The sequence below is a fragment of the Fukomys damarensis genome, unplaced genomic scaffold, assembly GCF_012274545.1.
Source record: "Fukomys damarensis isolate Sample0158 unplaced genomic scaffold, DMR_v1.0_HiC HiC_scaffold_18, whole genome shotgun sequence".
NCBI lineage: Eukaryota > Metazoa > Chordata > Mammalia > Rodentia > Bathyergidae > Fukomys > Fukomys damarensis.
Window position 1 is genome coordinate 817,680 of NW_022900930.1, and position 26,324 is coordinate 844,003.

At 47.1% G+C, this 26,324-nt stretch overlaps 1 protein-coding gene across 7 annotated transcripts in view; it reads right to left on the minus strand.

Moving 5' to 3' along the window:
• The window catches only part of Ikbkb (inhibitor of nuclear factor kappa B kinase subunit beta), a 45,799-nt gene that overhangs the window by 16,872 nt on the left and 2,603 nt on the right, over positions 1-26,324 (minus strand). For 5 of the 7 annotated variants that reach the window (XM_010617095.1, XM_010617099.2, XM_010617094.2 and 2 more), the window contains exons 2-7: positions 18,580-18,674; positions 17,272-17,389; positions 14,759-14,828; positions 4,687-4,775; positions 3,642-3,731; positions 1,502-1,626 (exon numbers count right to left, since the gene is read on the minus strand). In XM_010617095.1, coding sequence (XP_010615397.1) covers positions 1,502-1,626; positions 3,642-3,731; positions 4,687-4,775; positions 14,759-14,828; positions 17,272-17,389; positions 18,580-18,674 — 587 coding nt within the window. Of the gene's footprint in view, positions 1-1,501; positions 1,627-2,501; positions 2,564-3,641; positions 3,732-4,686; positions 4,776-14,758; positions 14,829-17,271; positions 17,390-18,579; positions 18,675-26,324 lie in introns of those variants that run through there. The other 2 variants (XM_010617097.2, XM_033765348.1) reach the window with 2 other exon arrangements.

Below are 26,324 nucleotides of genomic sequence, written 5' to 3' on the forward strand. Positions count from 1 at the left end.
CTGTCAATTTCATTCCTAGGAATTTGTCCCAGAAAAATAACCGCGGGTGTGCAAGGATTTCCCTACCAGGATGTTATTCTTAGTGTTTTTCTTTTTTAAGAAACTAAAATTATAAACCACTCAAGTTTCCAGCCACAGGGCACAAGCACAAGCCACTCAGTGGAAATACTAAATTCCAAATAATATGGAAAACATAGAAACGTTCAGTATTAGTTTGCAAAGCAGGTTACAGAAGAATGTACATATTAACATTTTTTTTAAAAAAAGGATAAAACACATTTTTAGTTTCAAGACAAGGATTTTTTTTTTTTGCATTATAAACTGGCTCTGAAGGAAATATGCACTGTAAAAAGTTCTAAAGACATCTGCAAGACAATGTTCATACCATGCTACCACTAATGTAATAAAGGGGAGGACCCATAAATGAAAAATCTATGCCAACCTGACTGAATGGATATAAACTGCAATGCAAATGAGGGTGACAAGTCCCCAGGGGGAATACACCATAGGGCTGGGAGACTGGTAGGAGACTCCTTCTTACTATGTAGTTTTTATACTTCTACAGTGTAAACCATATAAAATTACTACTGCTCCAAAAATTTTTGAGCAACATCAGCTTCATTTAAATTAGTGTGGCCTCTTAAGGAAAAATTCTAACTGAAATTTAACTGATTTGGGGGAACGTTGCTTTCAAGTAAGAGTTAACATTCTTTTCTTTTCCCCCCTGTACTTTCACTGATAAATAAAAACTGTATTTATCATGTTAAACACCAAATTTGGCACATATTTGTATACATTTTTTCTACACACTGTAGATGAAGTAATTAACAAGCATTATCTTATGAACTTAATATTTTATGGTGATGATTAACATATTTATAAACAATACACTATTTTTATAATTAGTAAGGTAGGTGTAGTGGGGCATGTCTGTAATCCCAGCTACCTGTAAAGCTGAGGCAGGAGGGGTGTGAGTTTGAAGCCAGTGAGGGCAAACTAGTGACATCCCATCTCAAAAGAAAAGTTAAGAGTGGTTTTAAAAACCTTAATTGTATCTGTGGATTTTTAAATTAGAAAATAGTTTTTTATAATTACTTAAGTTCACATTTTAAGCCACTTTCTTATGCTTTCAAAACATTTACAACCAAGTGTAGTGAACTGGTTAGTGTTAAGTTTTTGCATAAACAGCTCACCCGGGTCTGCCTGCATACGTCACCTTTACTTCTGTTTACTAATACACAGCACTTCCCGTTTAAGTGCCGGCAGTAACAAGGTCCTGACTTGCTACTGAATGCAGAGCAGATGACTCTGATCTGGTACATATTTAAAGATGTTACTTAACAATGGCTCTGTTCTTCTGGGTTTGTGGAGTTCAGTGTGGGTCCCACTGGACCTCCCTGCCAGGGACAACACAACCAGCTAAGCAGCCAGGAGGACTTCAGGATGAGCAGAGCTGGGCCTCTCCCTTGGGCAGCCCCACGTTTAGGCCATATCCACTCACCACTGCACCGGCTGCCAGTTGGGGAGGAAAGGCCGGAAGCCAGTGATGCACTCGAAGGCCAGGGTGCCAAAGCTCCAGTAGTCCACAGTCACTGTGTACTTCTGCTGCTCCAGCAGCTCAGGGGCCTGCAACCACACAAGTTAGGGACATGTCAGGCCAGGAAGGGCAGCAGTCATCTCACCATGCCCCACACTCTCCAGTCAGTTCAGCCAATGTGACCTAAGGCTTCCTGCACTTTACGTTCTCACTGCTGGCAGAGAGCGTAGGGGTCATTTTAGAGTAGAGGTGTGCACAGTACAGACTGTCCCTGTGCTTCAGTCTGTCCCCTTTAAAAATGGTTAGAGGCTAGGGATACGGCTCAGTGGGAGAGCACTTGGCTAGCATGTGGGAGGCCATGGGTTTTATACCCAGTGTGCGCATGAGCGAGTACACGCACACACATGCACATGCATGCACATGTGTGCACATGCACAAGCTGAAGGACTACAGCATTTCAGGTATGTATTGAAAACTAACTCAATGTAGTGCCCAGTGCTGGGTGCCATGTAAAGATGGGAAGGTTAGTACAGCAAGGAAAAATGCTACTAAGCTGCATTAAACAGACCCATGCAACATGATGGCATATTTACAATCAGGCAGGAAAAAGCCAAATGCACAACTTGATGTCACGGCAGAGAAAGGTGGAGTGACCCAGGACGGTGACACTGAGGCCCAGGTGAGACTGAGACCAGGCTCAGGAGGGCACATTTCAGAGAGGGCCATCACAGAGATGGGACTGGGATGGTTGGTGTGGAAATGTGACATTTACAAAGGGTCAGGGAGGCCAAATCTGGAGAAGTGCAGGGATGGTGAGACACTGGTGGTGGGTGGGTAGGGATGAATGTTTGAAAACTTGACTCTGCACACTCATCAGAGTGTGGGGCTACTTTTGGCCAGCTGCTGATGAGCAGTAGGGATTCTGGGGGAGCTGGAAGGATGCATGCATGTGGTGACATCTCACCTGGACGGTGGACGCCTCCATTCCACAGAGAGGTGCCCACTGCCCTTGCTGTTAGGGTGGGCAGGAAATAAAAGTGCACACAAAGATTTCAATCACAAAGTGCCTGGCTGTCAGCAGCGAGCAGCCTACGATGGAGTCTTGCGTGTGTGCTGCTAAGCACCTCATCACTGCACATGCACCGCTATCCCTGCTCTGCACGGGCTGCCAGCAACCTCCTCCTCCTACACTCCTGCTGCTTATTCCTGTTCCGTGCAGCTCCCTATCCACATGATAGTACAGGAGTGGGCTTTTCACAGCCTAGGCCTTCTCCAACTAAAGTGTTTCGTCACTCCTGAGGTTTGAAGATACAGCCTAAAAGCTTTAATCCAGCTACAAGATTTAATCCGTCCTTGCCTCCCTCCTCAGCTTCAACTCCAGACCCCCTTCCTACCTCCAGGTCCCAGCCACACTCAGGTCTTCCCACACACCGTCCTCCTGTCCAGAGCCTCATCTTCTTCTAGCACCACTGCCTCCTCTACTTTCCAGCCCTTCCACCTCCTCATCCTGTAGGGTGTGGGTGACGCTAGGTACCCCCAGAGACAGTTCTAGAGCGCCTTGTGCTTTTTCTGAGTTTTGTGGATATCAGGGCAATGCCTGCTTTCTGGTCAAGCTCTAAGACATTGCAAAGCTGGGAAATGCTTTTCTTCTTTGCCAGTGCATCACCAGCACTTGGCACACAGACTACGCTTGGTCCATATTCCTGAATGAATGAGCAACTCAAACAGAAGCCAGGTTCTCAGACAACCTAAGGGAAGGGAAGTGGGGAGCTCAGCTTTATAAAAGCACTAGCCTCTAGACCAGCCTGAGTCTAGTTACGTCTCTGTATTTCCAGATAAAATATTGAGGCACAGCCAGGCTGCAGGATCTGTATAAGGGCACTAGCACAGCCCATTCAACATCAGAGAAGACAGAGGACATCTTTTGGCAGAGAATGTTGACTTGATTGGATTATGGTTCTACAATGAACTCACATTTCCTATGTACTTAGGAAACATCCATGGAGCCAGCAAGAGTCAGATGTGGGAAGGAAAGGCAGAATGGAGCCCCACAAACACGCCACCAGAGAAAATGATAGGCAAACACATAAATCCCATTTCTTACCAGGTACTGCAGGGTCCCCACAAAGGAAGTACAAAGACTGCCCTGATCCAGTTCCTTGGCATATCCTAGGTCAATAATTTTGTGTATTAACTGAAAAAAAGGAAGTAGAAATCTAAGGGTTATAAGAATACACTCTTTCAATTAGAGCAGAGATATTTCTAAATTCCCAGGAGGTCTGAGATCCTAGATTTCTAAGAGCCATCACACAACAAAGGAGAATGCCCTTGACGTGGCAGGTTCAGAGCAAGAGAAAATGCACACTATAAAAACGCTAGGTACATGTTTTGTCTTTCCCTGCCTCTGATCATCACAGGAAGGCCAACATTAGCAAGTCATACACCAGCCCTCAAGAGTGCTAAGCCTGGATTTCTAATGAGAGACCCAGCCAGTCTCTTCTTTGGAAACACAGTACTCAAACTACCAGCAAGAATGAGTGGATGACCCTGTCATAGTCACAGATGGGGTCTGTGTTGCTGAAGAAAGTGCTAGCAGGAGAGCTGAGTGGCCTCGGGGTTGAGTTAGTCCATTTCACTCACTGGGCCTTGCTCCTCATCCCTGCTGAATAAACACAAGGGTGAGCGAGCCCCAGCGGCCACCAAGCCTTACACAGGGTGCCTCTCAAGAGGGCCACAGAGAGCTCTGGGGAAACTGCGGGCTGGAGCAGGCTCGAAATGAACATGTATCACCTCTAAGGGTTTCTCCTCAGCCACATCCACAACCAACTTACACTGGGCTGCATTGTAGAATCAAAAGACAAATGGAAAACAAAGTCTATTTCCAAGTGCTAAACCCAAAGGCTGAGAGGAGAGGTAGGACAACAAACATTATTTTCCTCATCAGATTCCTACAACACAGGCAACTAACAGTGTAATTCATTCAAACTTATCTACATCTACAAGCAACAACTGTTTTGCTGAATTTTGTTTCAAATCAAAAAGCATGGCCAGAGAATCAAAGCATGACTCCAGGAAACGTGAACACAGCATAGTTCCTTTTCTACCAGGCATGTCCCAAGGTGCCCCAAGACTTCCTGAGGGTCACTCACTCTTTGCTCTCCTTGCTGCAGAACGATGTTTTCTGGCTTTAGATCCCGATGGATGATTCTGTTTTCATGAAGGTATCTAAGTGCAGACGCTGGAAGGGGGAAAGGGAGTGAGTTTTTATTAAGGTTAGGAAACACTGTTCCCCCCGAATCTCCTACTGTGTGTCCTGAAGTATATTCTGATTGTTGGTGCACAGACTCCCGGAGAAAGGAGATGCCTGGGCAGATGCTCCTCGGGCAGAATGAAGGGGACCTGGCTGGGTGAGCAGAACTTTGACTACACTAGATTCTGGCTTCTTCACGCAATTGTGCCCTAAAAAACTCAAAAGCATTCAGCCTTGTATCCATACAGTCACCAGCTGCCATCTAAAGCAGTGATCTCACGTCATGTTGCCTGACTACAGCGACTGAACTTGGAAATGTGAAACTCTGCGGCCTCTCTACTACATCCTAAACCTCCAGGTGATGCTTACACTGATAAAATCTGAGAAGACTGCTGCCCTGGGCCAAAGGCCTAAATTCTGCAGGTGAGCAAGGGAGAGCGGCCCTTCTGGCAGAGACTACTCCCAGTTGTTGGTGCTGGCTTCAAGGAACAAGTGGGGAATGTGAAAACAGAGCAAGGAGACCTTCAACTTTTCGGACAGTTCAATGTGTATTCTAGTGCGCTGAGTTTGCTGACAGGTTCTGTGGATATGACTATGGCCATGACCCCAGCTCTAGAAAGCTCAGAATCCAGTAGGGAAAGAGGCAGCCTGCGCTACCCTGCAGTGAGGCATTTGACACCCACAGTTTTTCCCTGTGTGAAGATGGGAGAGGAGGAAGGGCATGGCACACAGCTATGGGGATCCATTCATTGGCAGCTTGGACCAACAAGACAGCAGTAGTTTAATGGCTTTAACAGAGTCCCAGCTAACTACTGCAGAAGAGAAAAATGGACTATTACAAAGAGAGAAAACTATCCTCACTGGGAGAGGATGTGACTAGAGAATTTAACACACTAATAACTGAAGTGTTAGTTGGCTGAAAACAAAACAAGGAAATACAAGTCAATAGTTTTTCTCTACGTCAGCTTATCTAGTTGAAAAGGAAAAAAATCCTCTTCATATTAGTAGCCAAACCTCTATAGCACTATGCAATATATTTAGCAGAAAAAAGTAGTGTTACGTGATGAGAACTATATGGCATAAAGAAAAACAGCACAAATAATAAGAAATTTTTTAAGTTTTTGGTAAAATAGACTATAAACAAAGGCAAAGAGGCCGGGGGAAAATATCTGCAACACATATGCCAAAGAGATAACTAAAGACAAAAGCACTTAGAAATCAATAAGAAGGGGCTGGGGATTTAGCTCAGTGAGAAAGCAACCCAGTAGAAGGGCCTAGGATTTAGCTCAGTGGTTCTACCGCCTGCCTTGCAAACTCAAGGACCTGAGTTCGATCCCCGGTACCAAAAAAAAGAAAGCAACCTAGTAAAAAAACAGGCAAAGATTATGAGGGGTAATTCACAGAAGAGAACATTCAAATGGTAATCAATTAACTATGTGAAAAGTTGCTCAAGCTCACCAGTAGTCAGAAAATGCAAAAGGAAAGCCACATGAAATGCCTGTTTTCATTTTCATTTTCAGCCATTAAGGATTTAAAATGAGAAATAGAAGGCACTATTCTACATTGCTGGAAGGAGTAAAAATGGGTGAGTTTTTCTTGACAAGTACAGTATATAACATGGAGACATTTATTAAATTGTAAAACTGTTCTAACCATTATTTCCACCTCTGGGACTCCAACTTATGAAATCAAAAGCATTGTGACACACATATAAGGGTAGTACAGCTTCTGCACAGCACAGACAGAGTAAACCAACTAGAAATAAAGTGAAAGGCAACAATAAAAGAATAGCTGGACAAATTATTGATTCATATTATAATAGGCAGCTTCTTAAAAATCTGATTCGGAAGGATGCCGATGATGTACTGCCAAGTAAATGGTATGACTGGTTTTGTTTTTCGGAGGAAAATGTAAATAAAAAGCAAAAGTAAAAACAACATTGAGAGGCTGAATAACAAGCCTTCTCTCTACTACCACATAGACACATACCTCACACATAAACATATGCACACACATATAAACACACCCACACACATATACACAGCTCTCATACAAACACACACACATAAATACACACCCACACAAACACATACATACCCCTCACAAAACATATGTAAACACACACACACAGACACACACACACACACACACACACACACACACCGGCAAGACTGACAAGCAGCCAAGGCAGCCTGGCAGCCCATGGACAGAGAGGGCCCAAGCATGCTCTGTGAAGACTTTTAGGTAAGCATTTCTTAAAGATGCAGCTGAAATACAGACAGCTACACAATACAAGTGCTCATTAGGGGAGTTCTAGATCAAGACATTGAGCCGCAAGACAAAACTCTGAATTACATTTGCCTTTTTAAACCCAGGCTTTGGCCACAAAGCTCCAACATTTCCTAGTTGTTATTTTCTTTACTGACCTAAGTGACACAGTAAACTGGTTTAGGCCCAGTTACTGACTAAATGAAGTCAAAGACTGGCTGTTTTCCCTATGCCTGAAGAACTCCCCCACATCTTGTTTTCAACTGTATTATTAACTTCTAAAGTTCAATGTTTCTTCAAAGCAATTTCTCTAACAACTGCACCTACACAACCTTGTAGACAGAGTGGCAGGACCACTGAATCTAAGCTACTGATCAGCAAGGAGCAAGGCCATGCAAGAACTCAAAAAGTTTGTCACAGCCAAGTGTGATAACACATGTCTATAATCCCAGGATTCTTGGAGGCTGAGGCAGGAGGACCACAAATTCAAGCCCAGCTTGTGCAAATTAGCAAGTTCCTATCTCGAAATAAAAAAATCAAAAATCGGGGTGGGGGGGTCATGCTGGGGATATAGCTCAACGTGATGGCCCTGAGTTCAATCCCCAGTACCACCAAAACAAACAAAAAAAACAACAGTCTTTTCACTGATGGATGCACAAAAGACCCATTTTGGTAGACGACACACTGCTAGAGAGCATCAGGATATGATATAGTAGTACTGTGGTTCATGAACACTTTAATTTGCAAACAATTTGGTTCACAAACAGAAGCATTTGGTAAAGTTTTATTTTTGCTTGCAAACTCTGCATCAGGTGACAAACACGACCATGGCCATCTTTTCCACACAAACACAAACATGGCCGTATTTTCCAAAATCATGGAACAAATTAAGTTCATGAACCAAGGTACCATTGTACACAAAAGTGAGTTGGTTTGTTAGAACAAAGCAGAATATTTGAAAGTTGAGACTTACTGTAGTTTGAGCAAGCTCCTAGGCCGAGACAGACGAGGACCCTAAGCTGGAAGTAGGTTATCTTAGGGGAACATCATGGGGCAGGCACGGGGGCGGGGGTATCCACCCAGCCCCTGGCAAGGAGAAAGAACAGGAGCAGGGTGATGGTGCTGAGCTGCCCCACACCTCACAGGGAAAGATACAGCTAGTGCCCTGTGCCCTGATAAGCATCAACAGCCATCTTTTCTGACACGTAAGCCATCGTACTTAACAAATCCTTAGCCTCATTTCAAGGGAGGCTCTTATTCTTCATATTTCTGGGGGCTTAAACGTGAGATCCAAGAGTCTAAGGGGCACAGTAAGGTGCGGTTTCCTGGCTGAGAGGCACGACAGAACCACAGCAGTAGAGCTTCTGCTGCCAAGGCCTCTGAGGGCCCCTTACACACAGCACCTCTGTCTCACTGCACTACAGATCACAAAACAGCGCTCGTGGAGCTGGGCTGGGAGACGAGTACAAACTACCTCAAGCTGAGAGAAACTAACTTAGTTTAAACTGGATAGAAAATGTGATACTGACATTCAGAAAAATAGGGCTGCATCTATCTGGAAGCTTATGAAAACATCTAAGCCCCTAGCAAGGCTAGATATGGGGATGCACATCTATAATCCCAGCACTCTGGTAGGCAAAAGGATGGAGAGTTTGAGCGCTGTCTGGACAGCATACCAACTTAGCAAGGTCCTGTTCCAAAGTAAAATTAAAAAACACGACAAGGGCTGAGCACGTAGCTAGCTCAGTGTGAGGGCCCTGGATTCAATCCCCATGACTGCAAAATATGAAGCTGGAACCCATGGTAATAGTGACAGTACGCACTTACAAAGTTGAAAACCATGTCATTACAACACATGGCTAATGTGTCATGTCCCACCTACACCACCCAGGCTGGGGTGTAGCTCTGTAGAGCACACTTGCCCAGGAGGGGTGAGGTCCAGGTCCCAGCACTGATGCCTGTGCTGGTTCAATGACACCATGGTATCTCCTAGGACAGACACGGCAGAGAGGTCAGGTGAAGAGTTCGCCACAGGGAAGGTCAGCTGCTGTCATCCTAGTCAGGAAAGACCCCCAGGGAGCCACCCCAGCCCTCCTTCCAGCTGCCATGGCCCATTCAACACCTAAGTGAAGAATGTGAACACCCTGAGGTTATTACTGATGAACCAGAACTCAAATAACAGCTGTGTATTTTCTCAGATGACAAAGCACAAGTTAGGAACAGATGGAGTGCCTGGGCTCCGGCAAAGAAACCAGAAGGTGTGTCCACGAGTCCCTACCCACCCGTGTGACAGGCACCAAAGCTTTGCTGAGCTCCCTTCAGGATACTTGTTCGAGAGATGTTCGTGGAGAAGAACTGGAAAGAGAGGGGCCGAAAACTCAACACAAACATTAGAAGAAAAGATAGTCACCAACTGGAGGTCCAGGTCACCACTGAGTACACAGACAACAGGATGTTCATGCACTCATCAAAACCGACTGTGTGCTTACTGTGTGCCCGTGAGTTTGTGCCCCTGGACTTACCAGACAAAACAGCCTGGAAGGCCAGCTGTAGCATGTGGAGAAAGAGTCAGTCTGGTGCAGGCTACTTGGCTACAATAGGCTCCGTGACTAATGAGGGAAGGTGGCAGGGCAGCAACACCAAGCCTAAGAGGAAAGTGCAAAATCCTCCTCCCACCTAACTCAGTAAGCATTTACCAAGCCATAGAATCACGGTAAACAATCACTGAGTAAAGGCCCAGGTCTAAAGCTGTGCCTGAAAAAGGAATGGCTGAATGTTCCTGGGAACCTGCAGGCTGGAGAGAGAGTCAGACAGTGGTTCCATGAGTCAGGTGCAGTACACACAATGCTGGCCACAGAGTGTGGGAAGAAATGCACCATTTAGGGGTTTGACCATTAGCGAGCAGTGAACTGTGATAGAAACTTCCTTTCAAAGGCACAAAAAATGGATTAGCAAAAGGTAGACAAGGTGTAAGAGGTCATAGCAGTGATCTGCTCTATACCAAACTAGCAGAGGCAGCAGCAGAGTACAGGGAAGCGGGTTTATAGCACTATGGAGGAGGGCTGGATTTGGAAACTGTGTAGGTGTGTGGCTGGGGCCTTGCACATGCTGGGCAAACACTCTACCACTGAGCTGCTCCTTGGCCCCTGCAGACACCTGGAATGGAAGGGTTTGGAAAGGGAGCAGGGGTAGAGTCTAAGAAGAGACAAGATGCAAAATTATGACATCTGTGTCCGAGTGACTGGCGGAAAGGTGGGTCTAGTGGCTCAAGAAAAAGGATGCCTAGGACTTAATCTAGAAATGACTTTGGAAGACATATCCTGTAGCCATGGATACAGACTTCAGGATAGAGAGCAGATTTCAGGAGGGAATATACTTGATCAAGACAAGAACAGCCTGGCAAAGAGAGTGCTACGAAGTAGAGAGCTGGGGGTCCAGGGCAGATAAAGGCAAACAGAATGGAGCAGGAATGAACAGAAATTAGGGAGACAAAGCTCCTGGCAATGACGCAAGTTAAGGCTAGAGTTGGGGGAAGCAGTCAGGCTGGGATGGCTCTGGGGCAATCACCCCAAAGGTCAGCTATCTGAGTGAAGTGGAACCACTAGGGTAGAAGGGACCTGGGAGGTCATGCAAAGGCCCAGACATCTCATTCCGAACACAAGAGCACCCAAGTCCTGAAAGTTTTGTGCAAAGGTTACAAAGCTAGCCACATGGAGAAGCTAGGGATGAAAGATATCAACTTGCCTTTTGTTATTACCATTATCATATTTGTTAATCTTTGTTAATCTGGTTATGTTTTTCAAACACTTCTAGACAGACGACCTGAGATCGAGTGATCACCTCTTGTTATAACTGACAGTGGAGTCAGACCAATGTGTCCAACAGAACCAGCAGGAAAACCCAGGAGGAGGGAAACCCTACCCAGAGCACCCAATGTTCCAGGTCCTAATGTGGAGCTGTCTTCCTCAGCCAGGCTGTGTGTTCCTGGCACCCTCCAGACATTCTGGACGCCCAACAGGAGTGGAGATGGTGACACAGGACTCAACAGCGACAAGGCTGGGACTACAGCTTGGCTTGGATTCTCCCAGCACTGTGTGTAAGAGCTCGGGCTCCAGCCTGGCACTACTGGGAGGTGCAGAGCGCTGGGAGGTGGACTCATGAGAGGGCTTCAAGCTCCTGGGTGTGTGCCTTCCAGGGGCAGTGGGACCCCAGCTGCTTTCCCTTTGACTCTTTTGGTCTCTTTTGCATCCTGGTCGCGCGGGGGGCATACTCTGCCCAAAAGCAGTGCTGAACAATCACACACTAAAGCTGCAAACTGTGAGCCAAACAACCTTTTCTCTTTAGAAGTTGCTTATCTCAGGTATTTGTTAGAATAACAGAAAGGAGACTACTAGTCAGCACAGCCAGCCAGGACCTAGAGACTCTAACGTAGAAACTGATGATCCTTGGTCATACAACAGCTGGGTCCCAGCCTGCCCGGCCAGCCTTGGATGGCAGGATCTCCAGCCCCACGCCAGCGCAGGCAAGCTGTCACTGCCCCTGCCCTTGACTGCCTAGAAGCCGCCCCACCACTGGCAGAAGGAAACACACCACAGTGTTTTCCAAAGGACAAGGGACAAGATTCTAAACAGGGTTCTTCCATGAGCTATTTTCAGGTCCCATTACGTGGAAGTCCAAATCATCTCCAGCTGCCTGCAAGCAAAGGGGCAAAGCCCAACAACTTGCTGCACGGAAACAGGAGGCTCACCCTATGCCTGCCAGCCATGGGTGCTCTGCAGGAAGGATCTCACTGCAAATTACACCCACTGGACAAATCCTACTTGAATCTACTGCTGCTGCTCTGAGGGGGCGGTTCAGGAGATTAGAGGCACAGAGCACCTTAGGGACAAACAAGTTTAACCCAGCAGAGAAGGCAATGAATTGGCTGAGGATGTGGCTCTGTCCCTTATCTGAAGTCACTCGAGCAGGGAACAGCCAGCTCCAATAAAAGGCACCCAGCAATGGAACAAAATATGCTCAAGAAATGTGTAAAACACAAAAGTTTTTAGATGAGTTGCTCCACACAGCTGCAGAACTCTGACTCAGTCATGAAATCCTTTTGAAACAAATAAATCTGATGGGTCTTTTACACAAACCAGACATGTGAATAAAAGTTAACATACACACTGAACAGGGACTTGAGCGCACCCACAAACTCAGAGGAAGTGACTGCATCTGCCAGTGACAGAGTGAGGAATGCAAGGTGAGGCTGCCACTTCCAGGAAGGGAGCCTCCGGAGAAGGCCCTCGAGAAGTCTGCTGATCAACTTCAGGTCATGACCTGGCGAGCGAGGAAAGACCATTTGCCAAGCGTCCATTCTGCTAGGGAAAGAGCACTGTGCTGGGACTCCCTGCACATCCTCTTGTTTTCTCCTCATAACAGTCCAAGGTGAGCAATGCTTACATTTTTACCACCAATGAAACATAGACTCCAAAAAATCAAGCAAGACATCCCAGGTCTTACTGTCAGTAAGTGAAAGTACAGCTTTTTGAGGTAGGAGTGCTAACAATAAAAGAGTAAGTAAGGTTTCTGCCTTTAGGTTTAATCCGAGGCTGGGGGAGAAGCTCAGTGATAGAAAACATGCTTCCCATACATAAAGCCCTGGGTTCCACCACTAACACCAAAACCGAAACTTAAATTCTACTGTGCTAGCCCTTCACAGTCTAATTATTTCTAATTTGGGGTCAGAGAGGAACAACAAAGTATCAGCAACCTAAAGAATTTAATATCTACTACCCACAGGAGAGCTGTACCACATTAGCACTTCACAGCTAAACCCTCCTTATCTGATTTTTATTTATTTATGTATTTGTTTTTTTGGGGGGGGCTTTTGAGACAGGGTCTCACTGTGTAGTTGAGACTGACCTGGAACTCACTATGTAGCCCAGGCTGGTCTTGAACTCACCACGATCCTCCTCCCTCAGTCTCCCAAGTGCTGGAATTACAGGTGTGTGCCACCTCACCTGGCTTATCTGATTTTCTCATAACGTACTCACCTTATACATACACACACACAGCAGTTTAGATAATGCAAAAGCTTCCACACCAGACAATGCTAAATGGATTCAAAATGCACGCAGACCAAAAGAATCTGCAGTCAGTGGAGGTACGATTGGTTCCAGAAGAAAATCACTAAAAGCAAAGCATTATGAGGCAGTAGACAAGTTTTATGTACTTGAGCCAGTACTTTAAAGAACTTCTGAGCCAGGTGTGATGGAATATGCCTGTAATCTCAGGACTTTGGGAGGCTGATCAGGAGGACTGCAAATTTGACCCAGGCCTAGGCAACTTATAACTCAGCAAGAAGGCCATGGGTTCAATCCCCAGTGCCACAACATAAAAACCTACATAAATTCTAACAAAATTTGACCATGAAGAACAAAAGAATATTCCTCAACCTAGTAACCTGCTTTTAATTCAATAGTATACAAATTAGTAATGTGACCACTGAGGTGAAAGATACAATGAAGTAAATATCTAAGCAAAACGCGTTGGGGGAGCCATGAGGAAAGGCGGACTCGTGACTTCGGCATGGCAGCCTGTGGAGAATGCCACGCCAGGAAGGTCACAATGGGATTATATCACTTTGCCCTCCAAGAGAGTTCCATCAAGAAGGAAGAGACAGGATACAAAGGGAGAGGGGTGTTCTCTATGTTAGACTGTTTGGCTCAGGCTTAAACATATCACTTCATGACTTCTCCCCTCATTTCCTTTTCGCCACCCTCCATCCAATGCACCAGAGTAAGAAAGATACAGACTCATGCTCAGAAGGCCGAGTGTGGGAGAGGTCTCTTCTCTCTCCAGGCCCAGGACATAGCTTTACATGTATGACAAATGTGAATGCCTAGTGAATAAGCTGAGAGAGGTATCTGAGTTCACCCACTCTACTCTTTTAACTTTTCAACATATTTGACCATTTGACAGAAAAAAAAAAAAAAAGATTTGAGCAAATGAAAGGTATACAGAGCTTCCAAAGGCTGAAACGGAAAGGTAGGAAAATGGCATCATTCTCAAATGTGGGACAAATACTCAAAGGTAACTCTAACCCTCAGATCCAAGCTATCAACCTGCACCAATATCCCTGGAAATTATTTTTCAAAAGCTCTGAGCAGGTCTTAGTGGCACCTGTGGAGTCCCTGTCTCCATACAAGGGCTGCCACTGACCTTAAAGCCCCACCCCATGAAGTCAGCCCCAGGGCTCTGCTGCAAGGCAGCCCTTCTTCCCAGAGCTACCTGGCCTTCTCAGAGCGCCACAGACACCTCTTCTGAGGATGCTGGCAGGACCAAAGGATTAAATGAGGAAAGTTTTTTCCTATGCCTATAGTTGGCAACATGGAGTGGAAAAATTCATGGCCAAGGGATGGAATTCATGCAAATGACAAACATCTCCATCACTGGCTCTTCCAGGAAAGCAGGGAGCAGAGCTCCAAATAGGAAAGGAAATCCGTTACTTTCCATGATTTCATCCGGAAGGAAGGAAGGAAGAGCTACTTGAGTCCAGGCCAGGCTGACCAGCCCCTTGCTGACCTCCCGACTCCCCAGCCCTCCACGCCTTGTCCACCCTCTGTAAAGACCACAGGATGGGGGGAGGCTCCCCTCTGTGCTCTGCAGGGCTCAATGCCATTTCCACGAGGGGACAACCGCCTATGACAGCTGGGGCTTACCAATGTCACTTAGCAGGGTGAGGGTGGCTCCTTCCCGCAGGCCGCAGCAGTTCTCAAACTGGTTCAAGTACTGCCAAGAGGTGGAAAGAAAATCAGTGGGAGTGGTCACAAGTCACCAGTTAACCTGCTAGTGTGCACTGCCTGCTGAGGCCACCTGAGTGAGAGCACTGGGCCCAGGCCTGGGGACTTAATTCTGCCACGCCCCGGGCAGTATTAGAGGGGAGGCAGAGGCAGTACCCAGAGGCCATCTGATGCTCAGAGCACGGACCCTGGCAGGTGGCATGTGGTTCACATCAGGGTGTGGCACTTTTAAGCCTCACCTGCCACCAAAGGTCAGAGGCCAGAGTCTAAGCTCAGCTACAACAGAGTGTCAGCTCTGGAGAGTCCCACGCCACCCTGACACTTCCCTGATACGGCTTGCCACGTAGATGGTGACAGGCAGGAGCGTCTAGCACACACTCCCTGTAAGTCTGGACTGGGCTAACCTCTGCACCCTCCCACATCTCCCTGTGCCCTTGGAACTAAGCACTGCTGGGCTCTCTGGTGCAGGGATGGGGAAGCTGAGACCAGAGGAAACCAGCGCCTGCAGCACACACAGGGGAAGGCACAATCTCACTTAGCCCTTGGCCCACCAGACCCACCATTCGCTGAGAGGCTCAGTGTGCTGCTGCAAGTTGGCCTCAAACAAAGACAGCAGAGAAAGTACCTTTCCAACTGAGACTCAATGGCACAGTTAACATTTATGCTTCTGAATATTTAAGGGCCTGTTTGCCTGTACAGCACTCAAGACTTCATCCTCTTTGGGTTTTTTGAGACTAGGTCTTGCTATGTTGCCAGGCTGGCCTGGAACTCTTGGGTTTAAGCCATCCACCCTCTTGCAAGACTTAACTCTTTTTAAGTCAGTTCTGACAGTGGCTTCTGCTTACGCGCAACCACGAATGTCTCTGTGCCATGCGTATGGATTTTGAGTGTTTAGAGGGGGAGACAGGTTGCCTCATTTGGGGAACAGAGGGCTCCACAGATCACAAGAACTCTGGGCCATGGCACCCTCCCCTGCACTGCACCTCGAAGACAGGCCCCTACGATGCCTTCTCCTCTGGTCTCCCCCAGATCTGCCTATAGCCCATGCCAGGGCAGTCATGCTGACTTTTTGTCATATTCATCCTTGGCTCTCTGCCTCTTTTGCTGCCTCACAGGCCAGGTCACTCTATTACACCATGGCTTTATCTCCACACAACCGCAACCAGTGACGGATGAGGGCCACAAGGTCAGGAACACACAGAAAGAACTGTGAAGCTCCCCACTTCTCATCGGTTATCAGTGCGCACTCCAGGGTCACGCCAACCACTGCGTTCACATCCTGCTCGGCACCGCACCCTTCCGGGGACAGGCCCACGGCCCACGGTGGGACAGTCACTCATGAAGACCAACCCTCACGGAAGTTTCCCTTTTGTAAGATAAGATAACGAGACAAGCACAGGGTGTGCCCTGGGTGCTGCCATGCCTGCCCCTCACAGGCCGCACACCCTCTGAAATTGAGAGCTGAGAAGAACAGAGCTAAGAGCAGATTAAAAAAGAAAAATGAAAAGCTGCCTTTTCGTAACGCTGCACTGCATCACCCCAAATCACAGAGCCGAACTTGGCGGGGGCGATGAGGCCCAGCAGTCACCCTGCCCACCTGGGCCCAGGTGTAACATAAGAATCTTAGCTGTGCACCAAGGTTCCCGGCTGTTAAAGACCACAACTGCGGTGCTCACGGAAAGCATGTTATGGAGAACACCTGGGAGGTGGCACACAGAACTGTCCCTGTCAGTGAGGGCTGCTATCACCTTCTGTGTCCTCACACAGAAGAGGTGGTGCGAGGAGGAAGAAGGCAGAGCTCCGGGTGAGTCAGGGTTGGGTCTGAACCGCAGCCTGATTCCCAGATGACTAAGCCGGCTCCCTTCCTGCTACACTGTGCCCCACTGTCACATCTGCAGAAAGCCTCTCCCCGTAAGGACAGCAGTAAGGCCAACCCTGAAAGCCCAAGGTGGCCCTGACAGCCGAAGGAGGGGAAGTGTGTGCTGGAATGCAAGCATCTGTCCTTGTGGCTCAGCTCAGATCACGGTGTATGCCCCCCACACCCCCGCCATCTTACTGATCACGGTGGAGGACGTACAGAGTCCTTCCCCGGCTTCCTCATCAAGGCTCCTGATTCACACCCATAAACACCACCCCAAAGCAGGCATGGAGGAGCGGGTGTGAGAAGGGTAGGCCTGCTGAAATCACCGTCAAGACTTCCTCCTCTTTAGGTTTTTTGAGACTGGGTCTTGACATGTTGCCAGGCCGGCCTGGAACGCTTGGGTTTAAGCCATCCACCTTCTTGCCAGACTTAACTCTTCAAGTCAGTTCTGACCGTGGCATTTGCTTACTTGCTCCCTGAGCTTGCTGGTGATGACGTCGGTGAGAAGATCCCCTTCTCTCCACCCCCGGCACCCCATCTGGGCTAAGCACTCCACCACCTGGCACCTCACCTTCCGGAGGTCTCCTCCTTGGCAGTACTCCATGGCCAGCAGGGGCAAGTCATTGGGCGCCAAGTTCTGCATGCCCTCAGGGACATCGCGGGCGGCCACCACGTTGGGGTGGTTCAGCCTGGGAGAGGAGGAGAAACCAGTAAGGGCAGAACCTGGGCTTCAGCTCAAACCCATTCCTGCTCCACAGCCCAGCCAAGCTCACCTTCCAGCCGAGGCCTGTGACCCCTGGAGGACACAGAAAAGCAGGGCCCAGGAGCAGTGACTTGCTTCCCTTTGCACCTGGTCAGCAGCAGCCACCAGCTCTACGTCCAGCACCCTGAGCTCAGACGCCCTGTCACTACACCTTGTGTCACTTAAGTCTTTAGACGGCTCATCTCATGTCCTTACTGGACTGCAGAACTGCTTCTAAAAGCAGAGAAAAGAGGGACTTCCGAGCTCATACTGCTTGGGGGTTGGGGGGAGTCAATGTGTGCACTGTGCACCTTCTGACGAGGCCAGCAGAGGGAGCACCTGCTTGCTGTCTTACAGGGGATGCACGGTGCTCACCTAGGTGCCCCACAAGCCTGGAAGGACAGCATCCACTTGGCAAGTGACAGGCCCTGTCTCCACTCTGTTAGCAATGAATACTAGCAGCAGGCTGACAGCAGGCACATAGCACCCCAGAACTGGAAACACAGGGGGAGGATATTTTTGGTGACAAAGGAAAATTCACCTCAGTAACTATTTATTTTTGAAACAGGACCTTGTTAGGTTGCTCAGGACTGGCCTTATACTCCTGGGCTCAAGTGATCTTTCCTCCTCAGACTCCCAAGTAGCTGAGTCTACACGTGGGTATCACTGCACTCAGCTATAATGACTAGTTTAATTTGCTACAAGAAATAAACATGACTATAAGGTCCAATCATGTCTTTCAATGCCACTCTGACAGGAGTCTCCAGAAGGGGAGAGCCACCTGTCATGATTTCAATCTAAAACATCCACCAAAAGTCTCGTGCTCAGAGGTTGGGACTGCTCAGAAAGGGCAGGTCATAAGGGGCGTGACCTGGAAGGGTACATTGTTGTCCCTGGCTCCTCCCTCTATGCCATTCTGCCTTGCAGATGGCTTACCTTGGACTGAACTCACTGAAACCATGGGCCAAAATAAACCTCTCCGCCTATAAATTGCGGGCACCAAGTATTTTGTCCCAGTGATGGGACAGCTAACACCACGTATCTGCACAGCCCTGCTGCAGTCCCAACAGTGTAGATTTTACTTCATTGCTCCCAGGCTGCTGTAGTGGGTCTGGCAGCTCTGTGCCCAGGCCTTACCTTCTCATGATCTGGATCTCCAGGCACCAGCGCTCCCGATTCCGAGGGCTGAGCTCCTGCCGGCACTGCTTGATAGCAATCTGCTCACCTGTCTCCTGCAGGAAGAGGACCAGCAGAATGAACGGGGCATGTGATCACCTACTGCGGTTGGCAAGGCTCACAGGTCTCCCCGAGACTGAGCCCCAGGGTCCTGGCCCCTGGAGTCTGGGGTATCGCACCACATGCTTCTCAGCCTGAACTTCTCTGCCCCATTTCTATCCACTCTACAGAGAAGCCCTGCAAAGCCTTACTCTGTCCCTGCCTCCTCCATCAAACCTCTATTGACCATGCCTGTAAACAGAGATTTCTATTGCTCTCTCTGAGCCCCATCTCACTCTGTATTAGGTTAAACCACAAGATGCTGCTAATATTTGGCCACTTTTTTTCTTGTACTGGGGACTGAACCCAGGGCCTTCACACTGAGCTGCCTTCTCAACCTTTTTATGTGTTTGTTTTGAGACAGAGATCATTAGGCTGCCCAGGCTGGGCTCAAACTTGAGATCCTCCTGCATGAGCCTCTTAGGGTGCTGGGATTACTGGCGTGTGCTACCATGCTTGGATGGCTATGAACTGGCCATTTTGACCTACAAAAATGGCATTTCTACATGGCTCAACTTAATGTTATGTTGAGCATCTTCACTGTTTCACGTAAAAGTTTTGCCTCTAGAATACAAGCTAGTAGTGTAGAATACAGGCCAGCTCAGATTCCAACTCTGTCTCTTATCAGCTACATGACCTTGGCACCATGTAGTCTCACTGTCTTCCTTATGAAAAGGTAACAATGACAGCCATCTGCCAGGCTGCCAAGGAGATGGGCACAGGCAGTGTCCAGCCCTTAGCAGGTGTTCGATGAACCATGTCACGATGCACTTAAAAGTATCCTGCACTTAAAATCCTCAGAAGCCTGGCTCATACCTGCCTTCCCAGCCACTTTCCCATGGCTCAGGCCTGTGCCACTGAAGCCAGATTAGACCATCTATTCTGGTTACACAGCACAGGACCTCACTTCCTCTGTGTTCCTGAAAAAGCTGGTTCCTCCACTGCACTCATACAGTTAGTTCTTCTCCACAGAGTGACAGGTTTCCTTCCTCCTCTTTTGTTAAATTATAGACATGTCCATCTCTGTGGGCTTTGGCTTCTATACCAGGAACCAACACAATGTCCTCCACTGTGGTTTCTTGAATGATGAGAAGACAAGCAACTTTTCTATGACTAATTAGCTGAGTAACTGGTTCCTGAGGATTAACGCCTCTCTGTGTTGGTACACCAAGAAGCCAAGGGGACACTGGAGCAGGTAGGTTGGGGGCTAAGGCTGTGTAATGGAGGCAACATAGTGAGTGGCTCTGGCTCAAGCACTCCAGACACCACCACTAAGCCACTGCCCTCTTCTCAGGCCCGTGGGATGCTCTAGGATGCTGACGGACAGTAGTGCCCCCAGCCACAGCAGATCCAAGCACCACCAAGCAAGATAACCTGTGTATTCATCCCTAGAGCCCCACATGAAGCAAAGATCTGGGAATGTGCCCACAGCTGGCTGGATGGAAAGGTAACTACCAAAACTATACAGATTTCACAACACGGTTCTCCCTGCCCATATACAAAAGGCAAACAACTGCACCTTCAAAATCAGCTGCACTGGATGTCCTCCCATCAGGCCATTTTTCCAAGTTTCTCATTTTATGAAAATGTGGGACTTAAAAAGACATGCAGAGGACATGCAAGACCTCACAGTGCACACAGCTACAGCAGCCAAAGTACATCACAGTCTCATGTTTCCAAACTGGCCACAACCTGCAGGACCAAGGCCATCCTGTGAGCCCAGGAATGAGCACAATCCAAACACAGGCAGAAGCTGTCTAGCAAGATCACTGCCCCCCAATCAATAAACCAATGCTAAGCACACTCAAGAACTCAGAGCTTCGGAAGGAAGATTGGAGCATCTTTTGATCATGATAGTTCCAGTGCCAGAAGAGATACTTATAGCACCTTGGAAACTCTCAGAAGCTGCTTTTATCAAAGCCCAATACTGCTTTAAGCTTTCCGAGATGCAACTACATCACATACTTACTTTTTTTGTTTTTAACAGCTTTATAATGATGTAATTTATGTAGCATACAACCGATCTGTTGCAAATATACAATTCAACGGTGGGGGATACTTAAAAGAGTTGTGCAGCCAAAACCACAAACAGTATTACACCACATTCATCACCAGCCTGCAAAGAAACTCCATCCCGGTCGCAGTCTCTTCCTTTTCTTCCTGAGTTCTGCCAGCCCTCAGCAGCCACCAGTCTATGGGTTTGCCTGTTCTGGGCATTTCATATAAATACAGTCCCAGAGGGTGTGGGCTTTGAGACTGGCTTTTCTCACGCAGCACAGAGTTTCAAAGTCCATTTGTGCTGTGCTTACATGTCCACCTCTGTGAGACGAGTGACCTCCAGGGTACAGTGTGCAGCCTGCAGCAGCTGGTGTGACAAACCAGGTCAGCCTCACTACTATTGTTCTGTCTAGTAGGACTCTGACCTTTGGTCTGGATTCTGAGGTTCTGTATGAAGAAGAACCGACTTGTTTTACGTTGTACAACTGAACCTGGACAGGAGTCTACCTGATGCTTTTCCAGAGTTGGAGAATACTTCAACATGCAGATTATGACCCAGCTCCTAAAATACTGTCCCCTCAACATCAGCAACTTCCCAATGTCTGTCCTTCAAGCGATTGGAATTTGGTTTCAGTTTCACTTCCCACGAGGGTTCAGACTACTTTTTTGGGGGGAGCCACTATTCTGCATACCACAAATAATAAAGCATACGGCAGATAGACTCAGTTGGGCATAAGTGACTGAGGGAATCTGTCAGGCTACATACCAGATGACTATAGTCTTTTGCCCAACACAAATACTGGACCTAACAGAGAGTGGTCACTGACCCTACTTAGAAGCCAGGAGTAGATTTTTGTAAAAAATTGATATTAAAGACTGATGATTTGAAACTGGTCTTATATCTTCAAACTCAAATGAATAAAGTTAGCAATATGAACACTGAAGTAGGCTTACAACTGAGCAGAGACCAAGACTGACTTTCAACTTGTGAAGAGCTCAGTGTAGTCCTACAGCTAGAGGGGAACCCTGACTTCCTAGACCTGGAGATGACTGACACAGAGACACGCAAACTTTTCTTCACTCGTGCCCTCCTCTGCCTCTGAAAATATTCCAACACATTCCAGTTCTTCCATGAGTAATAGCTGCAACTTTCTCTTATTAAAAACATACCTGATTTGGGGGTCAGGGATTTAGCTCAGAGATTCAGCCACCTGCCTTGCAAGCACAAGGACCGGAGTTCAAGCCCCAGTACCAAAAACAACAAAATACCTGCTTCCAAAAGCAAAATTCAACTGAATGATATAAAAATAGCTTCTGAATACAGATTATAAACCCTGGGGAGTTTATTCATCATCAGCAGAGAAGTCAAAACAGCAATGGATGACTTTATTTTGTCTGGAACCCGAGTCTTAGCTTAGCTCTGTGGAAACCTAGACTTGGCCTACACCACCTCAGTATCTGGGTTTCTAGTAAGTGGACAACTCTAGTGGGACAAAATTTAAAATTGGTTTGTATCTTAAGAAAACAGAAGGATCTGACTTTGAAGGTCACAATGTTTGCAATTTTTTGCCTTTTATACAAGAAAACATAAAACTTGTATATAAATGTGAGTGTATAATAAGGTATTTAAAAAAGGCAGGGCATGAGGGGACACACACCTCAGACTACTAATAGCTACTAAGAGGTGTTTTGGCATTGGTGAGCAGAATGCAGTGTGCCTGGGAAGCAAAGGGCTGCCTCAGCCCTGAAGTTAGCTTAATAGCTCAGAGAAACATGCCAGAAGCTAAGAGCTCCATTAGGCCCTTACCCTAGAAAACTCAGTTCTCTGTTGCTATGGCAACCATCCATCCAGGCCACATTAGTTAAGGAGCAAACAGTACTGACCTCCCCATTTCTTCTCAGACCCTGACCCCCAGGATGGGTATTCAAGAAAGAAGGGACAAAGCTGGGCCCCGAGAGATTATGGGGACAGGTCCCAGTTGGGGAGGCTGGCCGCAGTTTCTTCTTGGCAGATAATGAAACACACTTTCCCTCAGCACTGACCCAGTCCACTCTAGGAAGGCTGTGAGTTCAACCCTCCTGCCTACAGTGCAGACACCCATTAGGCCCAACAGCCTCTGATCCCACCAACAGGAGTCAGGAGCACGGCTCTGAGACAAAGGTGAGACTCCCTGCCTCCCCTGCCTGGCAAATGTGTGATGTGCAGGGCACTACTTAAGCTTTGGATTCCATCATAATGGGAACGACTCTGCCTTCCCAATAATGCCAGGTAAAATAAAATATGGCCTCTGACCCATGGTGAGTCTTGCACAGACTATAGCACCATCACTTCCTTTCTCTGCTTCAATATAAACATTGCTCTACCCACCTGACTTGTCTTCTCTTTTTCTGTCTTGTCATCCAAAGTCTACCTCCCTTCAAGATCCCAAAGTCCCATTTCCTCCAAGAAGTCTTCCCTTGCCTCTGAACATTCAAGAGAGACCATGGTGAGTACTTAGCAGAGCTGGTACTCCACCCTCTCCACAAATGATAACCAGTTATTCCTGCCATAAAATTTAGTACTTTACATCTAGACCTACTCAATATATTCCTATGCCTTCATGTTATCACCTCAGCTAGAACATAAGTACGTAAAGGACAAAGTCTTCTCTTTTTTCCCTTGTATCCTAGACAAAGCTCAGGTTCATGCCCGATAAATTATTAGTAAACCAGGGTCACAGTGCATGCCTGTAATCCCAGCACTCTGGGAGGCTGAGGCAGGCAGATTACAAGTTTGAATCTAGTCTGGGTAATTTAGCAATTTAGGCTCTATCTCAAAACAAAAAGTAGAAAAGGGTGGGGGATATAGCTTACGTGAAGAGGTACAATCTACAGGACTGGAAAAGAGCTCTGAACTTTAAAACACACAGATAAGCAGAAGAGAGCTTATATCCAGGAAAAGTCAGTACTGCTTCATCAGAAGGACCACTGACAACACCCTGCCTTGTAACAGTGGGTGCATTCATTACCCTCTCCACCTTCAGCATGACCCCAGGCCCTCGAGCAGCACTCCCTCCCTGGCCACTATCAATGCAGAGAACAGATATCAGCAAAGCACCTCCAGGTGCTTCCAATGAGGAGCCGCCCCATATCCTGTCGGTTATGTTGGGGGTCCAAAGCAGAAGGGATCAATACCTTAGAACCTCATAATGCACAAGGAAAACTGTGACCCAAAGTCCAGAATGTGGCAAGTGGCAGAGTAGGGATGTGAACCAAGGTCTGTGTGATGGTGAGCTCCCCGCACCCCTAAAAGTTGCTGCAGACTGGGGCTCCTGCAGTCATCTCCTTTCTTTTTCATACATAAAAAGGGCTTACTGAAAACATCAGCTTTTCTATGTTAAGGAATGGTCTGTGCTGAGGCTGGGCTGGGGATTAAGGGCTTGCAGACCCAGGAGGGACTGCCACAGCCACACTGTGTAGGAGGCAGGGACCAGGGGAAGTGGGCTTATGGTCAGTTGTTACACTACCCTTCCTCATTGGGAAATACAAACTGAGTACCCTTATCCAAACTGTGTGGGACCAAGAGTTTCAGATTCTGGATTTTTTTTTTCAGGTTTTGGGATATTTGCATACACATAATGAAGTATCTTGGGACAGGATCCAGATCTAAGCACTTCATTCAATTATGTTTCACAACACCTTATACAGTCATTTTATACATATTTGCAGGGCCGTGCATTCTGACTGTGACATGTCAGGAGACCAGGTGCAGAACAGTCCTCTTGGGGTGCCATGCAATGCTCAAGTTGCTCTGGATTCTGTAGCATTTCTGCTTTGTTTTGTTTTGTATCGGTACAGGGGATTGAACTTGGGTCCTTGCGCTTACGAGATAGGCAGCAGAACCACTGAGTCTCCGGCTCTGGAGCATTTCTTGTGCTCATGCTGGAATTCTTTGTTTAATAAGGAAGACTTTTATATTTTGTCTTCCAAAGGGTTTTTCTGTTAATACTTCAAAATGGTTTAGAATGACTGCAGAGGACAAAAGAATACCTACAAAACACTACGAATGTGCTTGGTCTCTCAGCTGGAGAAGTGAAGGCACAGGGCGGAATCTGGGATCTAAACAAAGATGCAGGTTCCAATTCTAGCTTCTTTATTTACTAGCCCCTTTGAGTACATTCCATAACTGCCTCAGTTATAAAATGGGAATACACAACAGTAGTTCCTTTGAGAATTACTATGAAAACTGGAGATAAAGCACTTAAGAGGTGGACAACAAAAAAGCATGTAAGATACTTAGCCCAATGCTGGTATAGTTTCTTGATAAAAATGATGAGTCTAAAAGGCCCACTTTTCTGACTGAGGACACCAATGCATAGGCTCTTCCAAATTTATGCTGCAATAACTATAAACAGTCTCTAAATTGTAGGCGAGAAAAAGCACATGGTATGTATACACACACACACACACACACATATATATGGTAAGTATATACTTATGCGTTTGCATATGCACTATTTCTTGAGCAGAGTTAGGTAACCAATACTCAGCTGCATCTAAGAGGCTTCACATAGAAGCTGTGCCTTCTGGCTCGGGGATTTAGCTCAGTGGTGCCGCTGCCTATCTCACAAGAGCAAGAACCTGAGTTCGATCCCCGGTACCAATAAACAAAACAAAACAAAACAGAAGCTATGCCTTCTGCTCACCTTCTGATCCTGTAGGCTGACTAAAGATATCTCTAAGCCCGCAAGTCAACCTTCAGAGCTTCCCAAACTAAGGAACAACCCTCGACCAAATGCAGGATGGCAGAGAGCTTCCTGACTGAGCAGGTTCATCAGCAAGCATCCCTGAGTATCTGTCACATTCCACACCTTCTTTCCCCACTCCCTACTCAGCTTTTATCCAACCACCCAGTCTTGTGCATTTTACCCCCAAAATATCTCTACGTCTTCCCACTTCCTCCATCTCCAGCCCAGTTTCTCACCTCGACTACTCCCAAAGCTTCCTAACTGTCTCTCCACGTTACTAGGCAGTGCCAGTGATGGCCTAGAGCCAACTGTTAAATAGGAGCCTGGCAAGAACAGGTTAACTGTTGGCAGCTTGGAATTGGCACTGGTGAGAATAACTTACCCTGTGGAAGTGGCCAGCACTGAAAATCAGGGCAGCTTTTTAGAAGCTGGCAAAAATTTTACAATGCTACTCAGTTCTTGGACCCCTTCTAATCTGTCTCTGCAATAAGAATGAACCTCCCTTCAAAACTTTCACGCCTCCAGCACCTCCCTACCTTTAGACCAAAGGAAAACTTCCTCAGCTTACAATGCCGAGGATTCCCTGCAGGATGACTTGCCTTCTATCTTGAGCCACCCAGCTCCCTGGCCCCCTCCAGTCCCACCAGCCCTTCAGTACTGGCCTCTTGAAGTGCCACTTTCTTGGGGATACCTTCCCACCCCAGAATAAGATCTCACAGCACTGGGTCCTCTCCTCAGTCACACTTATAAGTGGGAATGTCCATCTATAAATAATTAATTGGCTTTTTTCTCTTCTTCAAAATATAGTCACTAATACTTATGGATGGATTGTGTGATTTTTGTGCACCATATGTGTGTGTGTGTGTGTGTGTGTGTGTGTGT